At 43.8% G+C, this 26,083-nt stretch overlaps 1 protein-coding gene across 5 annotated transcripts in view; it reads right to left on the bottom strand.

Annotated features, from left to right (window-relative positions):
- LOC149262437 (uncharacterized) overlaps positions 1-25,784 on the bottom strand; it is a 141,461-nt gene extending 115,677 nt beyond the window's left edge. For 2 of the 5 annotated variants that reach the window (XM_089424605.1, XM_089424589.1), the window contains exon 1: positions 25,618-25,784. Coding sequence is in view for 2 of the 5 variants with exons in the window: in XM_089424575.1 (XP_089280701.1) it covers positions 25,376-25,382 (7 nt within the window). In the remaining 3 variants the exon portion in view is untranslated. Of the gene's footprint in view, positions 1-23,931; positions 24,006-25,375; positions 25,521-25,617 lie in introns of all 5 variants that reach the window. The other 3 variants (XM_089424575.1, XM_089424596.1, XM_089424582.1) reach the window with 3 other exon arrangements.
- Between the last annotated feature and the right edge of the window lie 299 nt (positions 25,785-26,083).

The following is a 26,083-nucleotide window of genomic DNA, read 5'->3' as shown; positions in this document are numbered from 1 at the left end:
AGGAGTTGGTAGGAGGAGGTGGCATCGGCAGGCCACCAGATAGGGTATTGTATGGAGACCATGCTCTCTCACTGGTATATTGGACACAGGAGCTACTAAGGATAGGATTAGTAGTGTCATTCACGTTAGCATGTGAGGAGTTAGGTCGCTCAGGTCTATCTGGGGAGATGAGGAGATATAGCTCACATCGTGGAGGGCTTACTAGCAGAGTGGTGGATGCGTTGGCGCATGCGGGATGGCATATGATACAGGGTGGTACGACAGTAGGCAGTGGTACCCAAGGGTGCACAGAGATACACCGCAGAGTCTAATGTTATGCAGAGGGATGCAACCTAATGCATATAGACTCAATTTTAGACCCTAGCATCCAGTGTGGTATAGAGGTACGCAGTGATGAGTAGTGGCTTGCATAGGAGCATGGAGATGTGTGGTTGTTTGATGTAGCATGTTGGTTTGCATTGAGTGACTCACATCACATTGAGTACACGTGGGGAGTGCCAGGTACAGTGACACAGGCAAGATACAAGATGGTACAGGATGGTACAGCAGTAGCACGGGGTATCCAATGGTGTACGGGGATATGCCGCAGGGTACAGTGCTAGGTCGAGGAGTACAGGGATACTCAGTGGGATGTAGGGGCATATGGTGTTGCACAGCGAGGTCTTGGAGGGTTGTCCCCAGGGAGACTTATGGACGGAGACACCGAGCATACCTTTGGGTGTAGTTCACCCAGGATCGACGGGGATGCAGATGAGCGATACTCGATGGTATCCATGGGGACTCACACACTTGTCCCTCTTATACATCATTTACAGGCACAGACGATTTGGTTGTTGTCCTTTAATACTCTGGGGGCGAGCAGCAGTGGATAGGGGGCTCACTCGAGATATTGGGATGACACTCAACGCATTACTGGAGAGACTTCTCAACGATGGCATTGGGTCAGTGCACGAGTTCACAGCCACAGGTTGGGGGATGAGGTGATCATCTGCAGGGGTGGCATATTGTTCATTAGTGAGCCTACACCTGGGGAGTTGGTCACGAGGTAGACATGTGTCACTCTTTCCACAGGGCATGTCAGGGCCATGCATGAGTGGAGGATACCATGTACAACTGAGGCAGCTTTCCAGTATGTGTCCGACCTCCAGACATTATATTGGCACGTTATCGAGAGGGTGGATGACAGACTCAGTGGGGATGGTTGGTAGGAGCAAGATGGGTCCGCATACACTGAGTCGATTGCAAGTATCAGATACCCATCTATTGGTTGTCTTCAGGGGGTAGTTATTTGGCACATGTTGCTTCTAGCAGTCATCGGTACTACACAGTGGCAAGCACAAGCCAGTTTAGCATGCATCAGATTAGTTCATGATATATGGGTCCTATATGTTGGTTGCATGCAGGGACTAGGGACAAGGCACAGATGGATTCTAGCAGTTGTTAGAGCTATGTCGCAACAAGTCTGGCTAGGGGATCCAGGGATTCAGTTGGTTGACAAGCCACTCCATTCTATGATGAGCAGGATCACAGGAGAGGGTGATCTAGTTCACCTTGGATGTGACACATGGGAGATCGTTGAAACCTCCATTGTATTGTGAGGTAGATTTATCCTGTTGCTGCTATGATGGAGATTTCTGGGCAGGATAAGCTTGGCCTTCACAAATGTTCCACCATTAGGTTTCATGAGGGGAGGATACAATCTGAGCATGATAGGCATCTTCTCATAGTTAGAGTGGCGCAGCATCAGCATGGTGGCACACTTCTAAGACTAGCATGGGATCCAGGTACAACAGGATTTGGCGGTTCAGCTACCCTCAATGGTGAGTTGGTTTCTACAAGGGGAGATCATTCATATCTTCCATTGGGTTCTAGTGATTCGTTTTTGACATGGGGAGTATCACTAGTATGGCAAGATGTTCAACAGCGAGGAGTGGTTCAGTGGCACATTTGGGACCTTGGCATTGGTTAAGTCAACGTTTGGAGCAACAGGATATTGCTTGAGGACAAGCAATTTTTGGCGGGGAGGACTATAATGTTCCCAGATTTTGTGAGTGCAAAATTCACTAAGGAGTTTTGCAAATTTTTGGTGATATTAAATAAAAAGGAGAAAATATTATTTTGTGAGAGAAAAGTGGAAATTATTATTTTAATGAAGAATGGAAGGAAAGTGATATTTTATTAGTGGAAGGTGGGGACCACCACGAGAAAGGGCTAGCAATTATAAATAGAGTTTGGAGGCCTCCATTTGGTATCTTTTGATTATTTTACAATTTAACACTAGTTCTCTTGAGCTACTTAGCCAAGACAACCCATGTTGTTCAGCACAAGGAATTTTTTAGCGGGAATTCCACTCTCATTTTGGAGAACTTCGAGTGTCTCCGTAATGAGGGAATTTGGGGATCTCAATTCAGAGCTTCCATTGGACATCATTGCAAGAGTTTACTCAGCAATGCACATTTCTTGAGCGCAAAGGTATTTTTGTGGAGCACATTGTGGGAGCATGTGTGGGTTAGAGGCTCCGGGATTTTGCAGCGAATTTTCTTATTGTTAGAGCGAGTTCAGACAACAATTCGTCGGGCTAGATTGGAAGTTATTACCTAGGTCGATTTTTCTATCTTTGGCAGGGGCGGAGAAGCTATTTGACCAAGTGTTGCACAGGGGTTTAAAGAAGTGGAGCCAGGAGAGATAAGGGCTAAAGATAGGAGGTATTTCTCAGTGGAGAATTTAGCCAAAGCTAGGAGAAATTTCCCGTGGTAGATTTGGGCATAATTCAATAGTATCAATACTGTGGGGCGTTTTCTGGCCAGATTGGGCAATTCACACTTGTTGGGGGTCACCAGGGGTCAGTGGATTCAGCCCAAACCCTTTCTGGGTTTTTGTGGGTTTATTGAGAGGAGTCTCCGACTAATTTTATAGAATTTTATGGGCAATATTCAAGCCTGAAATCCACATTCTTATAGCATGGTGAATTGCTAGTTAGCTGGGGAATTTGCATCACTTGGTGGGCTCAGTTTTGGCTTGGAGTTGGGCCAAACCATTTCTAGGTTTTTCTGGGTTTTGGGAGAGGAGTTCAGAGCTAAATTTTCAGAGCATTCCAAGGAGTATTCAGCCCTAAGATCAACATTCCAACCAGCAGCCAATAGCAGATTATTTCGGGCCAGTTTTCCAGGTTCTGCTCAGCTTGCATAGCAAGCCCAGGTTCCAAAATTTCAGCTCATTTTATGTACTCTTTTATCATGGAGTATAAGTTGGATATTTTGGTGTTTTAATTGTGTATGAATTCCAGTTTATTTATTGTTCCTAGTCCATTGCTTGGTATTAGCTGTTAAATTCCAATTAGGAATATTATACCTAAGGCAGTTGTTGCAGCAACAACTGCACTTGAGAAGGTTGCTTATGAGAGTTCGAGTTCTGAAGCCATACAGTGATACATCACAACATATAGACTTGTGATACAAGATGCCCAGGTTTTTAAACGGAAGCAACGGAAATATCTTATTTTAGATGGGGTTCACCTGATTAAAAATTGGAAGTCTCAAAGGTGGCAGACACTTTTGAACTTCAACTCAAAGCGGTGAATCCTTTTAACAGGAAAACCACTCCAGAGTGATCTTATGGAACTTTGGTTCTTGATGCATTTTTTGATGCCTCATCTTCTCAGTCACAACAGGAATTTAAAGACTGGTTTTGTAACCCAATATCTGGCATATGGGAGAGGCAAGAACTAGTGAATAAAGAAGTTGGTCGTCGTTTATACAATGTATTGTGGCCTTCCATATTACGTCACCTGAAACAAGATGTGGAGAAACAGCTTCCAATTAAATATGAACATGTAATATGCTGCAAGCTGTCAAAAAGACAGCGCAACCTGTATGAAGATTTTATTGCGAGTTCAGAAACACAGGCAATGTTGTCTAATGGCAACTCTCTTGATCGCATTAATGTTTTGATGCAGCTATGTAAGGTGTGTAAACATTCAGATCTGTTTGAAGGCAGGTCGCTTATAAGTTCATTTGATTTGATCTGTTCAAAGGTATCCCATACTCATCTATTGATTTAGTGGGAATGAATCTGGTTTTCTCTCAACTAGAATTTGTGATGAACTCGTGGGAGTATGATCACATGACAAAGATTGCAACTCTCTCCTAAACATAAAGTTATAATTATTAATTGGCATTTCTTCATTTGGAGTCCATTCTACTAGGTATCACCTCTCCATAAGTTGATTGCAACACCTCAGACTGTAATTTCTTTCTTTAAATCCCCTTGTAAGTAGAACACTTTTCCTTTAGAGGGTAAATTTATGTTTTTAAGCAACAAAAATAACATTCTTTTTCAACCATATAGTGGAGCGCTCCTGATCAAGAACCTCCTTTGACTATACAAGTGCATCCACTATCACATGTCATCAATCCAAGCAAAGGCGATCTTTCCCTAGCCTCCTTCCTTGTCACATGTCATGCTCCTAGTATCCTCCAAGATAGAGCGCTTTCTCCTCCTAGTATCTTTCATGCTCTAGAGCGCCTATGTATAGGGTGTTTCCTACCTTTGTTTCCACTGAGCCCTACCTTGCCATAAATCATGCTCTAGACAATTAATCTGGTAGGTCTTCCTTCCTGCTCCTAACAATTTGCAATGCAATTTTGGGCCGTAGGCTCACCCTAGGAACAAGGCTCTGCATGAGATAAGAAATCCCATGAAAATGTGAAATGGAGCATGCATTTTCAAGGGGTAACAAGCTCCACAAATTTACTCTAGAATCTAGATAAAGATATGGTTACGCATGGGCTGCCAGTTAAAACATTTAATTCATGTTTGTGTTTGGATTTGGCAACAATGAAATTCAGGATATATATGTGTGTGTGTAATTTGTCATTAAGTTTCACAAGAGAATTAAATGAATTTTAATATAATGTCCTAGAAACACATTAAACAAACTAGTGTCACAAATATGTCCAATCTCTCACAATATTTCTGATTTTTCCCAAGTTTTTTTGGTTGCCGATTTATCTGATATTTTCAAAATTCATGTTTATTCTTACTGATATTTTTTGATAATTTTCAATATTTTCCCCAATATTTCTAACAAGTTTATTTACAAACCCTCAAAATATATTCCCTGAAACAATATTTGAAAATTTGTGTTAAACATCTTAAGTTGCTCAACTACATGTCAAAATTTGTGTAAAAGCTAAAAAAAAGATTAATGATTTTTAAGACATTATAGGAAAAATTGCTCAACAATCAAATTCACAATTAAGTCCGCCCCAACAACACTGATGCCAATTGGGCAGGAGAACTCCTACAAACTAAATGGCAGGATTTAAGAGGAGAATACTAGTAAACGATTAAAACTTTAATAGAAGAGAAAAAATACAGACAAATTACTGGATTTTAAGAAAAGTATAAGAAAAATTGCTCAACCATTGAATTTGTAATTAAATGTTCCATTAAATTCACAATTAAGTCCATCCCATCAGCATTAATATGAGTCGGGCAGAACGCATACAAACTAAATGGCAGGATCTAAGAGAAGGAGAATAGTAAATACTACTAAATAATTTAAGCTTTAATAGAAGAGAAAATTAAAAATCAAATCAAGAGAGAAGAAAGATGCAAATCCCAAAAGGGTAAAGGAGAAGTGTTGAACATAGATTGAACTGAACGAAGGCTAGAATCGATGGTAATGATGGATTGCAAGAGGCAAGCACCTTATTTGCCAAAATTGGCCCTTGGATGTAGATAAGGAAAGTGGGAACATCTTAATAAGGTGACATCAATGTCCCAACAACCAATACTACTAGGACACACAATAATGACATATAGAGTATTTAAGTACGCAATGGGGAACTAGGTGTGAGCAACACTACTCATGATCTCCACCAAATTTTATCGCATGGAGTGGTAATAGCAAAAAGAGAATTACCTTCGCACTTCTAAAGTCCCTTTCTTGTGTCAAAAAATGATGGGACATTTACTATGTGCAATCTGTCGAAGATGATTCTCAAATATACAACATAAAATCCACTCGGGGTGATCTTGTCAATGCCCTCAAGGAGTATCACCCAATTGGAAAATATAAATACCAGTACATCGAATGGACAATCTTTCACCAAGGTAAAGATCAAACTGTGTCAAAGTACACCAACACCTTCCATACCTTGCATGCAAAGTTGTGTCACAAGAACTCCAAGCGACACTTGCTTCTCAAATACCATAATAGCCAACATAGATACCACCCCATAGTGGGATGTGTGGACCACCCCATGATGAAATACGCACCCCTTGAAGGAGAAATTTGAATGGCTAAGGAGGAGGCTCAAATTGCTTGGTGAAGGGGCCCACTTGAAGGAAGAGAGCAACACTTATAAATAAGAGGAAGGCAGCATAATTGAGCACTTTTGATCATTTGATATTTTACACTTTGTTGCTCAAGTTGTTCAGCTGAGTCACAGGCCAACACAGATACCACCCCATAGTGGGATGTGTGGACCACCCCATGATGAAATACGCACCCCTTGAAGGAGAAATTCGAATGGCTAAGGAGGAGGCTCGAATTGCTTGGTGAAGGGGCCCACGTGAAGGAAGAGAGCAACAATTATAAATAAGAGGAAGGCAGCATCATTGAGCACTTTTGATCATTTGATATTTTACACTTTGTTGCTCAAGTTGTTCAGCTGAGTCACAGGTGTTGTTTAGCACCAGAGGTTTCCAAGGGGAAATCTCACCCTCTTCTTCGGTGGACCATGAGTGCCACCCTAGGGAGGCAAATTCTACTCATCTTTGGTAGTTGGGAGGATACCACGTAGCTCCATGAATTTCCTTGGCCAGTTGGGACGCAAAACCAGGGAGTACGCAATTCCTTTGAGAGAGTGAGAGTCAGGAATTGAGGCCACATCCATTGTTGGGATTTCATTGTCCAAATTGCAGGAGGAAAGAGGGGAAATAGCAGGAGAAGAGAGATCCACATTTAGTAGTACGGTTTTTTTGGGATTGACACTGCGTCATCTTACCTAGGACTGCGCAGTCATTTGTGGGGGCCGAGTATGGGGAAGGCTTGAGAGAGAGATTGAGGAGCTAGGGTTGCCTGGAATTAGATTAGGGGATATTGTAGGGGATTTTCCAGCATTTTGGTGGAACAACAAACGCAACATCTGCCACAGGTTACATCTTCTGCTTGTGGAGGAGGGCCAACCATTTGGGGTCAATTTTGGAGCGTCAAAACTAGGACAAAACCCTTTCTGGGCAAATGTGAGGGGTCAAACAGGGGTCCCAATTCAGTCAGCATCTAGAGGGGCTAGGGGAAATTGGGCCGAAATTCCGAGGTCAACATTTGGCCAATTCCTTCATGGGTTTTTGTGGGTTATTGGTGGAGAGCACGGGGTTAATTTCCCAGAATTTTTTGAACACTGGAGGAGGCCCTAGAAGCTGTTATTTCCAGCCAACAATGCAATTTTAACTTTTCACTAGGACAGCGCAGAAATTGTTGGGGACAGCCACATTGGATGTTAGAGCCGTTGATTTCATCACCTGGATATTGTTAGCTTGCCTTGGGCAAGCCCAGGTGCATGCTTTTTTATTTTACTTTTGTACCCAACAATTATATCAATAAAATGGCTCAGCTCAGTGCAGTTTATGGAGATTTCTAGTTGTTTAATGTGTTGTAAATTTTGTATGTGTTTTTGCTATGTTTGCTTTGTTTATCATTGTAAATTTCCATTAGGAATATTACAGTGGTATCAGAGCATGATTTTGGCCAATTATGGGTCTAAATCACGCTAATGCTCAAGTGTTATTGTGGGCTAGAATTCCAAAGGCTAAAACACTAGTCCCACATTATTCTTCAGATTGAACTTGTTCCCAAAAATGTCTCTGCAGGAGAAATTTAAAATTTATACTAGGAACATCGAGAGACTGGTGGGGCAGCTCGAAGAGTGGGTGTCAGCAAGGGTAACAAGAAGAAAAAGTAGTTGTCGACCTGCAAATGAAGAAAATAAGAGGACCATGATTATTGAATGAAATGCTAGTATCAATACTGTAGAGACGAAGATGGGAGTCAAAGGTAGTGACGAGATGAGAGAGAACATACCCATTGAGGAGGGAGGTCATCTAGATACATTCCAACTAGTTGAGCATGAGGCTAATGGCACGCAAGAGGAGCACGAGGATACACCTAATGTGACGCAGGAGTCACCCCTATTTGAGTTTTATTTGGTAGCCCCAGTAAACAGATTGGTGGAGGCAGGTGAGCACAGTGCACACAACCATTGGTGAGGTATCCATTGATGAGGCATCCAGGTCTATGACAGAGCTTCTGAATGAAAGCCACCTACAGCTGACTGATGAGCATGTCTTGCATGTTCAGTTGTCTATGGAGGAGTAGTTGGAGGCTCATGTCGAGCCCATGATGGAGGAGGATGTGCAGCCATCCTTTGGGCTAGCCATTAATGAGGGGTAGCATAGAGACCACACGTTGGGATTTCAGCACAATTCGCTTCAAAGGCGCACTAACAGGATCTACAACGTTATCAGCCCACCCCTACGCATTGGATTGAGAGAGGCAGAGTTTTCTAGACATACCGGAGGGATGACCAGGTTAGCAGCACTGTTGGGTCACCTTTGCCCATTGGAGACAGAGAGGCGGAGCTACCTAGTCAGGTCTCATGTGTTGACCTAGATAGCAAGATGAGACGATCGGAGTTGCACAAGGTGCAACATCCGCATGTTGGGGTTGTTCTATGTGCAGGAGTTCATGCATTTGATCCCTCTCTTGGGGTTTGTATGGCGAGAGATTCTAAGTTGGTACCCTGTGGAGTGGGGTGGGATATGGACATGGTGGTGGACCCAGGTGTAGCTCAGCAGGAGCTTCCAAGCACTGGGAATATCGGAAGCCCAAACTAGCATTGGGATCCGAGTGGGACTACCTATCATTTCTCGAGTATGCCGGTTGACTACGACTTGGATGGTACAGTTGACCTAGCAGTTGAGTGTGCACATTCGCCAGGGGAGTTTCGGTCAGCACTAGCGGCCAACCAATTTATGGACAGACTCCTTGGGTTGTCTTGGTATGACGTTTATACACAGGGTCACGGGGTGATTAGCATACTCTAGCAGGAGTTTGTCCGAGGAGGTGGCATTGGCAGGCCACCAGACGGTGCTTTGTATGGAGCTCGGGATTATTCACCTTTGTGTGGGGCACAGAGGATGCAAAGGGGCAGAGCAGTGGTGGCATCACTACTAACACATAGGGAGATTCACTTCTCGGATCCCTCTAGGAGGATATGGAGTGAAGATCCATTCATCAGCGAGTATAGGGATGCGACAGTGGAGGTTATGATACCGATCGAGTGTGGGTCGACACGTAGAGGCACAGCTCTAGACCATCACATCCAGGGATGTGTGGAAGCATCTAGCATTGAGCAGTGGACAACAGGTGGACATGGAGATGCATGGTGGTGTATCGTAGTGTGTTGGATTGAGTTGTGGAGTAGGAGTGCCTTACATCACATTGAGTACACACGAGGAGTGACGGGTGCCTTGGCACAGAAAGGGCACGGGACAGTACAGGGTGGTATAGCGATAGTCGAGGGTATCCTGTGGTGTATAGAGATAGGTCTTCGACTGGTTTATCAGCAGATCCGAGACAGAGAGAGAGACATCCATAGGGTTATTCTTCAGTACCCTAGTAGACTCTTGATCCTGCCCTTGGGGACCTACCCACCCATGACTTTCCAGTTGAGACGTTTGGTGGAGGCACGGGCTGACGGATACAGGCCTAGGGACAGCATGGTTTATTGCCCACGCAGCATAGGTTCCACTCCTGGGCTCACACAGGAGGAGTCGATTGTGAGGGAACTGCGTGATGCACTTTTGGGGGGGAAGTCTGAGATGTCATAGGAGCTTGAGAGACGGTGGAAGGGCACCCAGAATCTGAGCAGTATCCAGGTGTATCGTCGGGAGTTGGGATAGTGGATTTCACTGCGTGGTCTAGTAGGAGCAAGGCAGGTTGGTTTGTGTGGGACATGTTACCACTCAAACCAGCAGGGGACCTAAAAGGGGTTCCTAAGAGGGCAACTGCTAGGTAAAGAGCAACGGTGGAGGCTTATCCCACTATCACCATAGCTAAGTCTCCCTGCTCTTTACGGACTTTCACCGATGGAGGAGTCCCAGTGGTGTAGGCATCACTTTGTAAAGTATGTCAATGGATAGGTGAGAAGTGACCCTGAAAACCCTTTCCCAAGGATGGAGTGAAAAATGGAACTAGCTTGCTCTTTAAGCAAGGGACTTGGTCCACCAAGGGTAAGGGGTGAGGATTGGAGGGTTGAGGGAGAAAGAATAGACTTATAAAGGAGTTTCACAATCCCTATATCTTTGGAAACTTGGATTCCGAGTGGTCTTTGACAGATAGTCTTTATTGAGAAGTGGGACCACACGGGGCCAAGTGGACCCAGCTCAAGTTCGGGGATGGAATGTAGCAGCCAATGATGTTCCTATCCTGGACAAGGTGAGGGAAAGGACCAAACAAGAATATTTTCTTCAAAAGGTTGAATTGATCCTATTGAGGTCTAGCCTTGGGGATGCCTAGGCACAAATTGATCCTAAAGCTAGGGTTTGAGATTCCTGGAGATTCCGCCATTAGAATTGCCACAAATTTGGAGGAGAGGGAGGGGACCCACCCGCGGAGTTGCTTATAGGAGATTGAATTTTTCCTTGGGTCAATTCTCGAGAAATTGATGCCCTATGTGACCTAATGGGGCTAGGCCTGGGGAAGAAGGGAAAAATGGTTAAAAGAGGGTTGAAATGATCACCCTTTTTGAGGGATCAGTGCCTAGTTCACTTGGGGATATGGAGTTAAGGATAATGATGAGTAAGAACTTGGTTTCTTGAACAAGGAGGCCCAAAAAGTCAGCTTCATCCAATGTTAGACGAAAGAAAAGAAAAGTGACCTTCAAGCACTTATACTTCAAAACAAAGGATGCAAGCTTATCGAGACAAATAATCTCTAGGACATTTCATTCATATAACATTGGCCCATACATTAAATTAGCTAAAACATGTTCAATTCCACATTTTAATCATGCAGCGACTACCCCTAATTTTAGCAGTATGCAGCAACAAGAATAATATCAAAATTTACTTACAACGTCATAGAGTATATCCAACCAGCGTTTCGTTTACAAGAGAAAGCTCGAAGACAAGATAAACAACCCAAATCCATACGTCAAAATTCATCCATCTCCAAAGAATATCCACCAAGTTAAAAATGTGAAATTCTCTAAAGATAGAGAGATCCCAAGTCAAGTGATGATACAAATGAATGTATCTAACATCAATATATAGCCTCCTAAGTAGTTCGAATTAGTCTATGGGCCCCTAAAGATAAAATAATGTGCAAATAATAACTCCTAATGGTGACAAGCCAACCATACTAGCTCATAATGTAAAAGCAAGCCTCATAAGGGACCAAATAATGATGTATGCATGTCGTAGGGCCCTCCAAAGGCTCAATAACATCTTGAAGTGCCATATTGAGGAATAAATTCCTCGGAATATGATGGACAAGGGGGTGGCCCCTTGTTCTCCAAGTAGTAGACCTATGGTGCTCTCAGTGGGTCTGAGGGCACATCAATGACCCCATGGGTCTCCATATGAATCAGAGATGTCTGTAGATCCTTTGCAATGGTCCAGGTGGTGGAATGAATGTTGCCATGACATCGTACAAGTGTTGGGACACCTGCCAAGAGTGTGGGGCTCCTGTGGGGGCCTGTTGGGCATAGTGTACCAATCATGTCACCATCGTCCCAAAAGTGGATCGCTAGTAGTCTCTGAACATCCATGAAGATCTATGGAGTGTTGTCTGCTGCTGTGGAGGCCCATGGCTCTCTATGCACACCCTACATGTGCCAATGTGGACCTTTGGGGGTCAGGATCCCATATAGGGAAGCCAAACCCAAATGGAAACCACATGCAATCCTGCATAAGATCCAATGCATCCCCTAGGCTTCTAGTACAATCAATCATTAGAATAATCAGGTAAAGGAGCTTACAACCCCTGGATAACAAAGTGGACACTTCATAATGGCATGCCCTTCCGTAGTGGACTTTGGCATGTGCTATTGTCTCCAAACTCCAAAGGGGGTTAGCCAAGGACCTTATTAGGTGATTTCAACCCTTAGAGAGGATAGTATGTCCAAGGTACACGCTTCTAATGGGGGTGGCAAGTGACAAATAGGTGAGATGGAATATGGAATAAGGGGGGCAACCCTGGGCCACATAATGGGGCATAGGGGTAGATAGACAAGGGGAAACCCACACGAGTATATAATGTATAGGAGGGAGCAGTCATGGTACATGAGGTGCCCCGACCTTGATTTTTCCACCCTTTTTTATATGCCTTTTGCCTTTTATGAATTTTCTTTAATTAATTGCTCGGGGCTCAAAGGACAAGAGCATGATGTGTATAATATAGCAGTGATTACCCCTCTTGAGGTAGGGCGGTTCATTGCCCTCCAGGGGTTGGGACAATCATGGGTTCCTGAATGATAGAGGAGGCTCATCTAGGGCCTATGGAACCAGGGTGATGGCCATGGATGGGGTAGAGCTCATGTGTTGGCTTTTGCCCACATGCTAATTATTTTTGTCCCGACCATCTTTTGCATTTTGTGGTACAATTTCCTGTTAAATGTGGCCATTTATGCTTTTCACATTTTCTTTTAATTGCTTCAACCTCTGGGGCATCATTTTAGGCCTGACCCAAGGTGGGGGCAAGGGGGTAGGTATAGGGCTAGGGGCTAGCCCTATGTGGACCCAGAATGGGAATGTGGACCCAGGTGAGAGAAAAGATGAATTGGGGTAGACTTAGTGAAGTTGGTGTCCAACATCGACCAGAGATTGGACCAAAATGTACCGAGGAACCTGATGTCCCGATCTGAGATGATAGACTGTGGGATCCCAAAGTGTACCCACACTCGTTCAAAGAAGAGTTTAGCAGTGGCTTTTGCTGTGATATTCTTCTTGCAGGCTGTCATAATGGCCATCTTTGAGAATCTGTCGACGACCACAAAAACACAGTCGTTGCCATGCTTAGTAGAAGGAAGGCCCGACATGTAATCCATGGAAATGGATTCCCAAGGTTGACTAGGGGTAGGTAGCGGAGTATAGAGGCCTTGCTTCTTGATGGTTGGTTTGGCAATGGCGCAGGCAGTGCAGGATCTGATGTACTTCTCGACATCCTATCGAAGATTCGGCCAATAGAAATACTTCTATAGTACTGCCACCGTTTCTCGACCCTGAAATGCCCAGCGGCCCGACTGTAGCGCACTTCCTAAATCATCTTGCCGCTCTCGCTTGAAGGAACACAAAGGTGTCCCAGGTGGCATAACAGGGCATCCTAAAGGTGAAAATCTGGAACTCGCTGACCCTCCAAGAGCGTCTGGTATGTGTGGCCGAATTCTGGGTCGCTTTTGTAGAGAAGTGGCCAATCAGAAGTCTTGTGCCCACAAGAGTTGAGCACGATGGTTAACGCCATGATCGGTGGTCGGCTAAGGCAATCTGCAACATTATTGGTGTTGCCCTTCTTATACTTGATATTCAAATGGAACTGTTGCAGGTATGTGGACCACTTCTAATGGCGATCATTCTGCAACTTCCCTTGCGTCTGTATGAACTGCAGGGGTCGGTGGTCTGTGTGGATGACCGTTTCCTTCCCCAAAATATAATGCTTCCATTGTCGATAGGCCTGCACAATGGAATACATCTCTTTGTCATAAGTGGGATACTTCCAGACTGTGTCTGAAACTGTCTCACTATGATATGCCACTGGATGCCCCTGTTGAGTAAGGACTGCCCCAATAGCATAGTCAGAGGCATCTGTCTTGATCTCAAATGGTTGTTGCAAGTCTGGTAATGTGAGCACTAGTGCAGAGCAGAGGCGATGTTTCAACTCTGCGAATGCCTTCTGTTGAGATTCAAACCAAAAGAATTTTGCTTTCGCTCCTCCCTTGGTGACTTGACTCAAGGGCCAAGTGATATGAGAGAATCCCAACACGAACCTGCGGTAGAAATTGGCAAGACCCAGAAAACTGCGGAGCTCTGTCAGAGTGGTTGGTGCTAGCCAATCCCGAATGACTTGGATCTTGGCTGGATCCACATGCACCCCCTGTTCATCAATAATGTATCCCAGATATTGAACCTGAGTCATGCCAAAAGTGCATTTCTCCAAATTGGCACACAGCTTGTGTTGCCGCAGTGTTTGGAGAACCTGTCGGATGTGCTAGAGCCTGGAGGTGCTCTTCCCAACTTTGGCTGAAGATCAGGATGTCATCCAAGTGTACCACTACAAATGAGTTGGTGAATGGCCGCGAGATGTCATCCATCAGCGTCATGAAGGTTGCAGGAGCATTCATCAACCCGAAAGGCATAACCAACCATTCGAAAAGGCCCTCCTTGGCTTTGAAGGCAGTCTTCCACACATCAAAGGGTTTGATTGGTACCTGGTGATATCCGGACTTCAAGTCGATCTTGCTGAAATATTTTGCCCCCTTGAGTTGGTCCAGAAGGTCATCAATTCGTGGGATCGGGTACCTATTCCGGACAATGATCTTGTTCAACGCCCGATAGTCAATACAGAGTCTCCAAGTCCCATCCTTCTTCTGTACCAACACGATCAGGCTCCCACAGGGTGATGAACTCGGCCGGATGTGACCTTTCTGCAGCAACTCCTGAATTTGCCTCTTGATTTCGTCGTTCTCCAGAACGGAGTGCCGATAGATTGGTCCATTGGGCAACGGCGCACCTGGGTCAGATCGATGGAGTGCTTGACCTGACAGTGCAAAGGCACCCTTGCGGGGGAGGTGAAGATGTCCTCGTACTCCTCCACGACCTTGTCCATCTGTTGTTGTCATGTGGAGGGGCCCTGTCTAGAGGTTGTGGCCACCATCTTCTTCTTTCCCTGAGGGCGTATCATCAGGAAAACAAATTTCCCGGTTTTGGAAATGAGCTTACTGCATTGTTTTGCAGTAACCAAAGAGATGGCGGTAGGTAGTGCTACCTCTGGTATCCTGTACAACTTATTTCCTAAAGTAACAATAACAACACGAGGCCTTGACTCATACACAACATGTCGCTTCCACAAGTATGGTTGGCCTAATAATACATCACAAACATCAAGGGGAGCAACGTCACATAATACCTCATCCATGAAGGGCTTGATGTTGTATGGAAGGCAGCACTGTTGGCTCAAGCAAAGATCTAGTCCTTGATGAAACCACCTGATGGTGTACAGTTGTGGGTGCGTTGTGGTCGATAAGCCCAGTCGCTTCATGACCTCTACCAAAATGAGGTTCTTTTGGCTCCCGCTGTCGCCAATGAACTGTAGCGGGGAACCCTTAACCCACATCTGAGAGTGGAAGAGGCACTCCTCCTCTGGATCTTAGGGTTCCTCCTTCTGGATCTTCATGGTGGCAACGGTGGCGTTGGGCTCCGCATCGATAATCTGCTTCCCTTTGTCATTCCCCTTGTCGGGTTCTGACTCAGAGTCGGAACATGCATCTGATTCTGAAGCCTTCAACTCGGCCACCAGTGACTGCTTGGCCCGACACTCACTTGTGTTGTGAGTGGAGCTCTTATGGAACTCACACCACTTTCCCGTGTCCTTTTTTGGCTTCGCAGTGTTGTTCTTTGCTTGCGGCTTTGGCGAGTTGTCCTGGGTCGCCCTGCCTTGGCTTTGTCCTTTGTTCTGTGATTTGGGGGCACCTTTCCCTTGCTTCGGATTCGCAGATCCAAAGTCTCGCTTCTTCTATTTAAACTTTTGCTCGATTTTGACGTCATATCGATATGTCGTGCCAATCGAGGAGATGTCCAGGAACTCCATCTCATCCTGGATGTACCTGTGTAGGCAATCGCGGTACTTGAGTACCAAATGTTTCTCAGAATCCTTGATACCCAACTTCGTGCGAAGGGTATGAAAAACATTGGTAAACTCCGGCACATCTTGGTCCCTTCCCTGTTGCAATGTTGTCCACTTTATGTATTTATCCTCATAGCTCCCGACAGGGTAGTACTGCTCCTTGATGGCATCCCGAAACGAGTTCCAAGTGGGTGCGGCTGAAAACAATGAGGTCGTACTTTCATCCTTCTGCTCACAGTAGGTTTCCCACCAATCCTTGACGTGGGGGGCAGCTTTGAGAAGAGAAAAAGTAATCTTTTCTCGGCTGGAAAAATCATGAACAGAAAAATATCCTTCTAGTAGATTTAACCATTTATCTACAGCGTCTGCATCTATTTGGCCCTCAAATATGGGAATGTCAAAGTTTACTTGTACCTTAAAAGGAGTGGAGCCTCCAGAGTGGCTGTTGGATGTGGATGCACCGCCGGTGGGCAACCGTTGAAGGATCTGGGCAAAGTTATCCATCATCGCGTTCCTTTGTTTCTCGAGGGCCTCCTCAAGCAATATTTTGATAGGATCTCCTGCCCCCTCATCTTTCTTTTCTTCCCCCATGGGCGGTCGTCGGGGTTTGCGAGGCTGATCTTGCAAAGGTTCAACCAGATCGAGCCCTAACTCCTTATATCTCAACCTTGTTGGGGACATGCAAAGAAAAACAAAGAAAGAGCATACTGCTCTAATACCACTGATCCGGATTTAAACAGGAATGCAACAAATTACAGATATAACCATAGATACAAAGATGCAGTAGAAATAACACTTCATTTCATTAATATCGAACACTGAAATATGCTTACAAATAGAATGGAAATAAGACTAGCTCAAGCGATGGTAGCTTATCTCTGAGAAGAGATGTGGCGGCTACATGCCTCTGAACTATGTTACAATGAGGCTCAAAGGCCTATTTATTATTGAGAAACAATGGAAAACCCTAAACATCCAAAAACCTAACCCTAGGAGATGAAGCGCCAAACTATGGGTCTTGTTTGGATAAATTGGTACATCAACTTCCCGGGGTCATAACTTTGGCATATGATCTTCGTTTGACGTGCACAATACCTCATTAGAAAGATCTATCCAAGGACTACAACTTTTGAATGGCCAACATGGGACCCATGTTGGTCCCAATTTTCCCAAAAAAAGTCGTTTAGGGCCTCAAAACGGCTCCGGAAGTTCAAGGCCCGGAAAATTGCCAAAAATAGTAAATTGTGCTACAAATAAGGAAATTGAAAAACTGAAAGAAACAATGGTGGGGGTCCAAGTGGAATAGGCGGGTGGCCACCAATATCCACCTGGATCACACATGGTTGGCTCAGGTGGCAAAGAAATGGTACAACGAGCTAGTAGGAGGCATCAAGGGGTTGTTGGCTGCCGGTTGGGGCTCATCATGGAGAAAAATTTCTTTTGGGGATATCACCCACAATGTGGTGGATAACAGGACAGACTCTTGATACTTGGGGTCCACCCATGGGATACATACAGGGGTTAGAGAGGAGGGCCAGACGGGGTCTAGCAGGTAGCAGCGCTACGCAGTGACATCCCGTGATGAGTGGGATTTATGAGCTCCTAGTATGGTTGGGGGATCCAGGGATCCGATTGGTGGGTGGATCACTCCACTTTGTGATAAGCAAGGTCATGGCAGAGGGTGATCCAGTTCACCTTGGGTTTGACACATGGGGGATCACTGAGACCTCCACTGCATGGCAAGGCAGAGTTATCCTATTGTTGCTCAACGTCGAGATTGGTAGTGGAGGGGTAGATATTGGCATCATGGAGATGCTCGAGCAAGATGAGCTTGGCTCTCACAGATTTTCCACCACTAGGCCTCAAGAGAGGAGGATACAATCCGCGCACAATGGGGAGTATATCATAGTCAAAGTAACGCAGTGTCAACATGGTGGCACCACTCTGAGATTAGCGGGGGACCTGAGCATCACAACTCAATAACCTTTAGGGATGCACTGGCTACTATAGGGGAGATCATGCAAATCTTCCATTGGGCTTTTGCGAGTCACGGATGGAGTGGGAGACTTCATTAGCATGGTAGGTGGGCCAGCGGGATGATATTAGGAGAAGCTCACGTGAGCGAGACACTATCTCTGCAGGGATTGAATGGTACCTTCGAGAGAATAACTTGGAGTGCATGGGATGGCCTATGTGGTAGGACAACTTCACGAGGGGTTGGGCATAGTGCCACATTATCATGATCCCCTACTCAATAATGGTATGCAAGGGGCTTCTGGTACTTGTACCGAGCAAGATAGTGAGTGGAGTGAGGGGAGCTTCACGATGGACATGATGACTTGAGAACCAGGTATTGAGGGATCCTTTCATGTCAGGATAGTGCAGAGGTCAGGGACGATTCAGTGGCACAACTGGGTCCCTGGCCCATTTTGCAGCGACTGTGGGGAGCAACAGATAGAGAGGATGCTTGTTCAGGCATTGCTTCAGGACAAGCAATTTTTTGCGAGGAGGATTGTAATATCCCTTCCCATAAAACCTACTAGGTGCCTTTCTCAATTTTTGTAAATTATGGATGGGGAAATTTTGGATACAAACTTCGGAAAAGCGGGTGGACATTAATTAAATTAATGTTGTGAGGTAGTGGAGGTCGCAAACATTAGACAAAGGGAAGATTAATCACACAGTGGGATGTGGGGACCACCCCACGATGAAATACGCACCCCTTGATGGAGAAATTCGAATGGCTAAGGAGGAGGCTCAAATTGCTTGGTGAAGGGGCCCAAGTGAAGGAAGAGAGCAACACTTATAAATAAGAGGAAGGCAACATCATTGAGCACTTTTGATCATTTGATCACACTTTGTTGCTCATGTTGTTCAAATGAGTCACGTGTGTTGTTTAGCATCAGAGGTTTCCAAGGGGAAATCTCACCCTCTTCTTTGATGGACCACGAGTGCCACCCTAGGGAGGCAAATTCTACTCATCCTTGGTAGCTGGGAGGATACCACGCAGCTCCACGAATTTCCTTGGCCAATTGGGACGTAGAACTAGGGAGTACGCAGTTCCTTTGAGAGAGTGGGAGTCGGGAATTGAGGCCACATCCATTGTTGGGCTTTCATTGTCCAAATTGCAGGAGGAAAGAAGGGAAATTGCAGGAGGAGAGAGATCCACATTCAGTAGTATGAATTTCTGGGGATTGAGCCTGCGTCATCTTGCCCAGGACAGCACAGTCATTTGTGGGGGGCGAGTGTGGGAAAGGTTTGAGAGAGCGATTGAGGAGTTGGGTTGCTTGGGATTGGATTAGGGGAGATTGTAGGGGATTTTCCAGCATTTTGGTGGAGCAACAAACGCAACATCTGCTACAGGTTACATCTTCTGCTTGTGGAGGAGGGCCAAGCATTTGGGGTCAATTTTGGAGCGTCAAAACTAGGACAAACCCTTTCTGGGTTTTTCTAGGTTTATTGAGGAGAGACCAAGATTAATTTGGCAAAAAAATTTGGGCAGATTTGAGGGGTCAAGCAGGGGTCCCAATTCAGGCATCTAGAGGAGCTAGGGTAAATTGAGTCGAAATTCCAAGGTCAACATTTGGCCAATTCCTTCGTGAGTTTTTGTGGGTTATTGGTGGAAAGCCTGATGTTAATTTCCTGAAATTTTCTAAGCACCAAAGCAGGCCATAGCAGCTATTATTTGCAGCCAACAATGCAGTTTTCACTGGGACAGCGCAGAGATTGTTGGGGGCAGCCACATTGCATGTTAGAGCAGCAGATTTCATCACCTAGATATTGTTAGCTTGCCTTGGGCAAGCCCAGGTGCATGCTTTCTGATTTTACTTTTGTACCCAACAATTATATCAATAAAATGGCTCAGCTCAGCACAGTTTATGTAGATTTTTGGTTGTTTAATGTGTTGTAAATTTTGTAAGTGTTTTTGCTATGTTTTGTTTTGTTTATCATTGTAAATTTCCATTAGGAATATTACATCCTATCCCCTTAACCAAATCTCAGGTCCATTTGGTCCTGTGTGGTCCCATTCACTATCAAGGTTAATTCTTCAAAAATCACCTGGAACCCAAGTTTCCACAAGAATTCTAGGACTTGGGGATCTCCTTTATAAGACACATACTCAAAACCTAACCCTAGAAATTTTTCCCCAAGCCCTTCCTAGAGAGCTTTCCATCTTGTCTTCCAAGACAAGAAAGCCACATATTTGAGCCTCTCTTGTGAATAGGCTTCCAGGATCACCCTTCGCCCTATCATTGGTCCATCCATTTCATGATCCTTATAATAATGGGTCTCCTCCCATCAGTGAAAATTCGTAAAGAGTAGGGAGCCTTAGCCGAGGTGACAGTGGGCTATCGCTCCATTGTTGCCCTTAGCCTAGTAGTAACCCTTCAAGGATCCCCTTTTAGGAGCCCTGCTAGTTTGAGCGATAGCAGGGCCTTCGCAGAGTTGCCCTCTCCCTCCTTTTTAATATATCATAGTTGCAGATTCTCTAAGCCAAAGATTGGATTTCGAGAGAAGAAGTGAAAGGCATCCAGGAATTCGACTTGCAAGGGGAATCAAGAGCATAAAACATTCACAATTTGCAAATCATATAGGAGGAGTTTCTTCCATTAAAGGTTTAAGTCAGTCTAAGACCATTTTTTAGAGGCCCCGGGAGGCATGATAAACTCAGGGAAATCACAAATCTATTCTTGGAATATTAGTGCCAGAAAACAAATGCAAATTGCAAGGATTCTAGGATTTCAATATGTGGAAACCTGGAAAGAGTTTAAATATCTTGGCATCCCTATATGCCTGAAATCACACTCTGCGCAGGCTTGGGCAAGTATAGTTTCAAAATTCAAATCAAAGTTTTCTCAATGGAGAACCCACTAGCTCAATCTCATTGATCATATAGTCTTGATTAAGGTTGTTCTTTCAGCACTGCCACTCTATCAGTTTTTTGCAACCTTGGCCCCTCAAAACATCCTCTCTTTAATGGCTAAAGAAATTTAAAAATTCCTATGGGAAGGAAGTAAAACCAACACTAAAAAGTTTCATCTAGTAAAATGGGCCATTGTTCAACATCCTAAAGCACACGAGGGGCTCAGTATGAGCGATCCAATGGTCATGAATAAAGCAATTGGAGCTAAACTCATCTAGCGCTTATTCTCCCCAAAAGAGTGCTCAAAATACCTCCCTTTTGAGTGTGGTTTATGCCTGGTTGCACTCCCTCCTTCCTGATGAGGATCTACAATGTGTTGGTTGTTTGTGAATTCAGCTCTCCTTATAAAATTAGAAATTATTTGAAACTTTGAAAGCCCAGTAATGGGGAAAGTATTAATATATGGGCAGACAGAATTATGAACAATCCTCCTTTAGAAAAGGATAGAAACTTGATGCCACTCAAGAATGTATTTGTTGCAAATAGAAAATTCTCCCTTGTTGATATCTATTTCTTGGGATGGCAGAGAAAAGTGGTATGGTTGAAACTTTTTCATACCCCCCAACCTACTCCATCTTGCCCAGAAACTTCATAATGCTTTTGTTGGATGCGCCCCTTGGAGTCGTGATGTGCCTCATGAGCTAGATTGGAATAATTAGGTATATGAAATTTGGGATGGGTATGCTTCTCTTCTTTTTCCGCATGGTTCTCCTCCAAAATCTAGTTGTTGGGCTAAAATTTGGCATCCTAACAGCCTTCCCAAGATTAATTCCTTCTGTTGGTTACTAGTGCATAAGAAGATTTTGATCACAGGAAATCTTCAAAAGAGGGGAATCCACAGCCCCCTCTCAATACCAAATTATTCAAGAACAGTGAAGAGTCTATCCAACACATTTTTTTGGAGTGCCACTAAATCAAAAGTGTATGGATTGTAGCTCTCACCCCATTGACAAATAGACTAATATGCTTGTGTTCGCTCCAATATCTCTTTTCTTCCTGGACATTGCAATACTCAAGTCGGTTCATAACTTCATTCAAAAACATTTTTCTAAACAAGTTTGGGAAGCCTTGCCCAAGTTCATTTGTTTGAAAGTCTGGTTAGCAAGGAACAAAAGTATTTTTAACAATACTCAAGTGCTTCCCCAATCAACAGCAATGAAAGCTTTGCATTTGTGCTCTGAATTATAGGCCCAAATCCCTTGTAAAGTAGCCTCTCCTAAGTTTTGGATGCCCTGGAATCTACCTGGATTTCAAAGCCCTCCCTTCCAAAGGCAATCAATTTGGCTCCAAGGCTACTAAAAAAAGTCTCGTAGAAAAAATGGAAGCTTTGCCTCTCTTGGGAAGCCTTTAGGGATTGGAAGACACATCTTTCAAGCTTTGCCCTTGGCTTTGACGGTGCCTCAAAAAGGAATCCAAGGGTGGCAGGAGGGGGAGGCTCTATGGTCCCGATGGAACTAAAGTATTGAAGTACTCATGAGGATAAGGAAAGATGACAAATAATCAGGCAGAAGCCTATGTTCTTCTACAAGCCTCCTTATAGCTAAAGAAAATAATGTTCTTCCTCTTACTGTGTTGGGGGATTCCCTTCTAATTTTTCAGCACATGGTAAAGTTTTCACCTCCAAAGACATGTACTTTGTCTGTTAGTTTAGCGTACCTCAACAGAGGATAGTTTTGATACAAGTTATGCTAGATATACCTAAAGTATATGACAAAACTGAATTGTAACCCCCGATGTAAAGTTGAAAACCTGGCATAGATTTTGAAATCAAAATAAATATTCTCATTATTGTTAAAAAAAGGTGTATATATATATATGAAGTTTCACATGACGTTTCCATTTTGGGGGGGTCACATTTCCAGCCATACCCATTTCAAAAACTCCCAAGCATTTCCACATTACATGCAACTTAGGGGCAACGTATGGTTGCATTTGAGAAAACATTAACTCATGAGCCCCCATAGAAAGCTCAAACCACTTCAACATGGACCTTACACTATCACCAAAGTTGTGGGTGAGAATGCTTTTGAATTGAATATTCCACCCTTCCTCAGCTTACACCTTGTACTTAATGTGGAGTTGCTTTGACCATACTTTCTACCTTTGTTACACACCTCAAAGGTGGTAGACCACTTGGCTAGTATAGAGCTCAACCCTATTTGCATTAAGCAAACTATATGGATTAGATCATGGATACCAGGTTGAAGATCACCTGCCAACAAATATACAACTCTTTCAAATTGTTAAAATAGAGCAATGTCTCCACCAAGGCAAGTGGCTCATCACGAGCCAAATCTAGCAATTGTTCCCCCATTTGGTATAGGAGCTTGATGCAATGAAGAACATTGCTACTTAAGGGGGAAGGAATAATCTAGGTGGCCAGCTAAGGCCATCTCAGAAACGGTACTAACACTGATAGTTTTGGGGCCATGGAACTTGTATTGCATTTTTCAACACCTTCCCATGCATTATTCAACATTTTGATGCCCAATGCCAAAGCATTAAACTCAATCTGCAAATTCTCTTTCCAAGGAGCCAAAAGAGACCTCGAACAAAGCAACGAGTAAAAAGTTATGGTCCCCCCAGCACTTCCCTTTTTCTGAAAAGCTCCTCTTTGTCTAGTGTATCATGCAAGTTCAACACTAACTTCATGTTAGAATTAGGGTCACATCTAAGGGGCTTTCCCTCTTAGGGCATCTGGCATCATTACAAAATGTCATTTTAGCCTCTTGTTAAGGGATTTTTGCAAATGAACATAGCAACCACATCTCTTCTCAAAGATAGCTACCACCATTATAGACCTTGTATTTCTATAGTACTTTCCACCGTTCCTTCAATAATAGAATTTGGTTCACTGTATCATTTGTTACTTTCTGTGTTAATAATATCTTTCATTTCATTCTCCACATAATCTGGATCATAATCAAATAGAGATAAAAATTCAGCTTCAAACATCAAAGAAAGGATGGCATGTCAACCTGTCACTATTATGATTCAATTATTCTACAAGCATTTTATGTAATGGACAGACAGCAGTGTCATGTCAGCCACATAAACAGAGATCAAAATTCAGCACTTCAAAGAATGGATATGTGTCAACCTGTCATTGATATGATTCATGTATTACATAGTTCCTCTCTCACGCCATGATGGATTGCTTTTAAGATTTCATCCCTGACCAGTTTTCAAAAACAAACAAATTGATATTTTTAAAAAAAAGAATGATGGGATCAGATACTAAATTTTGTCATCTGCATATCTATTGAAGGACCCGGGGTCAATAATTTGATGTCAGTGAGTTCTATTCAGTTTCTACAAGATTTCCTATGGTTAATGCCCCATTTTAATTTCTAGTAGTGAGATTTGAATTGCAGTTTTAACCCTATGGCAATGGACTTTCTGTCACCCATTTTTTTGTATCATGCTCTCGTTGTACATATTTTTTTATTAATAGGTAATAAGAAGCATATTTTTAATAAAGGAAAACACTGAAAACAGTTTCGTGACCTGAGTAGATTGCTTAGGAAAGCCTTCACAAGCAAAAGTTGCACAATTGAGGTCCAGTCTTGGTTTATAAAAGGCAAAACGCCCATCAACGGCTGTTTTGGATATTATTCACAACAAAACAATTTGTTTACAGGCAAGTATATGCACACTAAATTTCCGGCCACTAATTACGGTTTGTCTGAAACCACAGTGTAGTTTGTGCCCTTCACGTTTATTACTCTGTACATCTCATGATAAGCCACGGCCCACAAAAAACCTCAAACCATCAACGACAGTTTGGCTGAATAGCAATCGTGAGTGTTAAAATTCAAGTCTGTATCCTTGGAACAGAGAAAAAGGAAGTTGGCTCAGCCCAATGATTAATTGGAAACGTCTGGAGAACCCCAGCTTAATCATGGTATCATCATCATGTGCACACACAGAGACACTATGTTATAACATGCCTACATCTGTCACAAACCAGATGTCACCCATTTTAACAGCGCAGATGCCAACGTGCAAAGTCAAAACCAGAGTTCCTAGGTTTCAAAAGAAAAAAGATAAACCAGGTTTGGACCAATGGTCGATGGGTATTAGAGCTGCAATGCCGCAAGCGTAAGATTACTGGCTAACCATATTCATTCCAGCAGTCGATAAACCAACTTGCTATTTCAGGGTAATTAAAAGCAGGATTGGACCAGTGGTTCTTGGATGACAGCTAATGACCAGTCATCGATCAACCACGCCAGTATCGTCACCCACACACAGTGTTGCAACATGGCAAATTGGTGATAAACTCAACCCCACCCACTGGCACACCACTAGAACTGAGTATAGTACAAGCCTTCTAACAATATGGAATTGGCAATCCCAAAATTCAATTCGGACGACTCTAAATGCACAACCAGACTATAGAGCATTAAAGAATTTTTAGACCACAGTAACATCCAGAACGACCCCTAGAGCTCAATTTAGCACGCTTCGATTTTATTTTAGACACCCAAAGCGACGGAAAAAGGACCCAGCTGAGCTGCTCCTTAATCACCTTGAAAACTGACCTACCATGGCTTGGTCCTTTGAGGGTTTTGGGGGCTGCCCTGCTGATATCCCCACCCACTTATTTTTCGATTTGATTGTCAATTTCACCCGTGAACTCTGTTTCTGGTCTTCAATCTTCCCGTTTTTTCCAAATAATTTTCATGACTGACAAATAAAATCTCATCATTCTCAATGCAATCAATGAAAGGCAGTGAAGCTATGGCTAATTTCAAGGAAAACAGAAGGTAGATACGACAGTCACCTGATAGAAGGTAAGCAGGCGTGCCTTATTATTGCGAAGCCGAGAATTTTGTAACTGAATATTCCTTTCTTCCCTGATTAAGAGAAGCAAAAGCAGTGACTCGTTACCTTTTGAGCAGTGTGATAGGAGGAGCATCTCTGTATGATCCGTTCGACGCGAAAAGAGACAAAAACCATCTTAACCACAGTTTTATAGTTGTGGTCAACTCTGACCTTGGTTATGGCGGAGTTGGCGCTGTTAACCCTCCTCTTGTCGTGTCACTTTGGGATAGCCGAGAAGGGAACCATCTCACTTCACGTGGTAGGTGTTTAGTGGATAATGGTTATGTAGGTGACTCCTTCCCACTCTCGTTGACTTTTGAAGCTTTCGCACACTATGCTGGTCAACATGAGGATGCTTTTCATATGGTTCATTCACCCACCTAAACATATATATATATATACATATCAAATGTATTAATTTACGG

The sequence above is a fragment of the Pinus tabuliformis genome, chromosome 6, assembly GCF_031772625.1.
Source record: "Pinus tabuliformis cultivar Carrire ecotype Pingquan chromosome 6, CPIR1, whole genome shotgun sequence".
Lineage (NCBI taxonomy): Eukaryota > Viridiplantae > Streptophyta > Pinopsida > Pinales > Pinaceae > Pinus > Pinus tabuliformis.
Note: the sequence above shows the minus strand (reverse complement) of the source record. Positions and strands in the feature narration are given on the sequence as shown.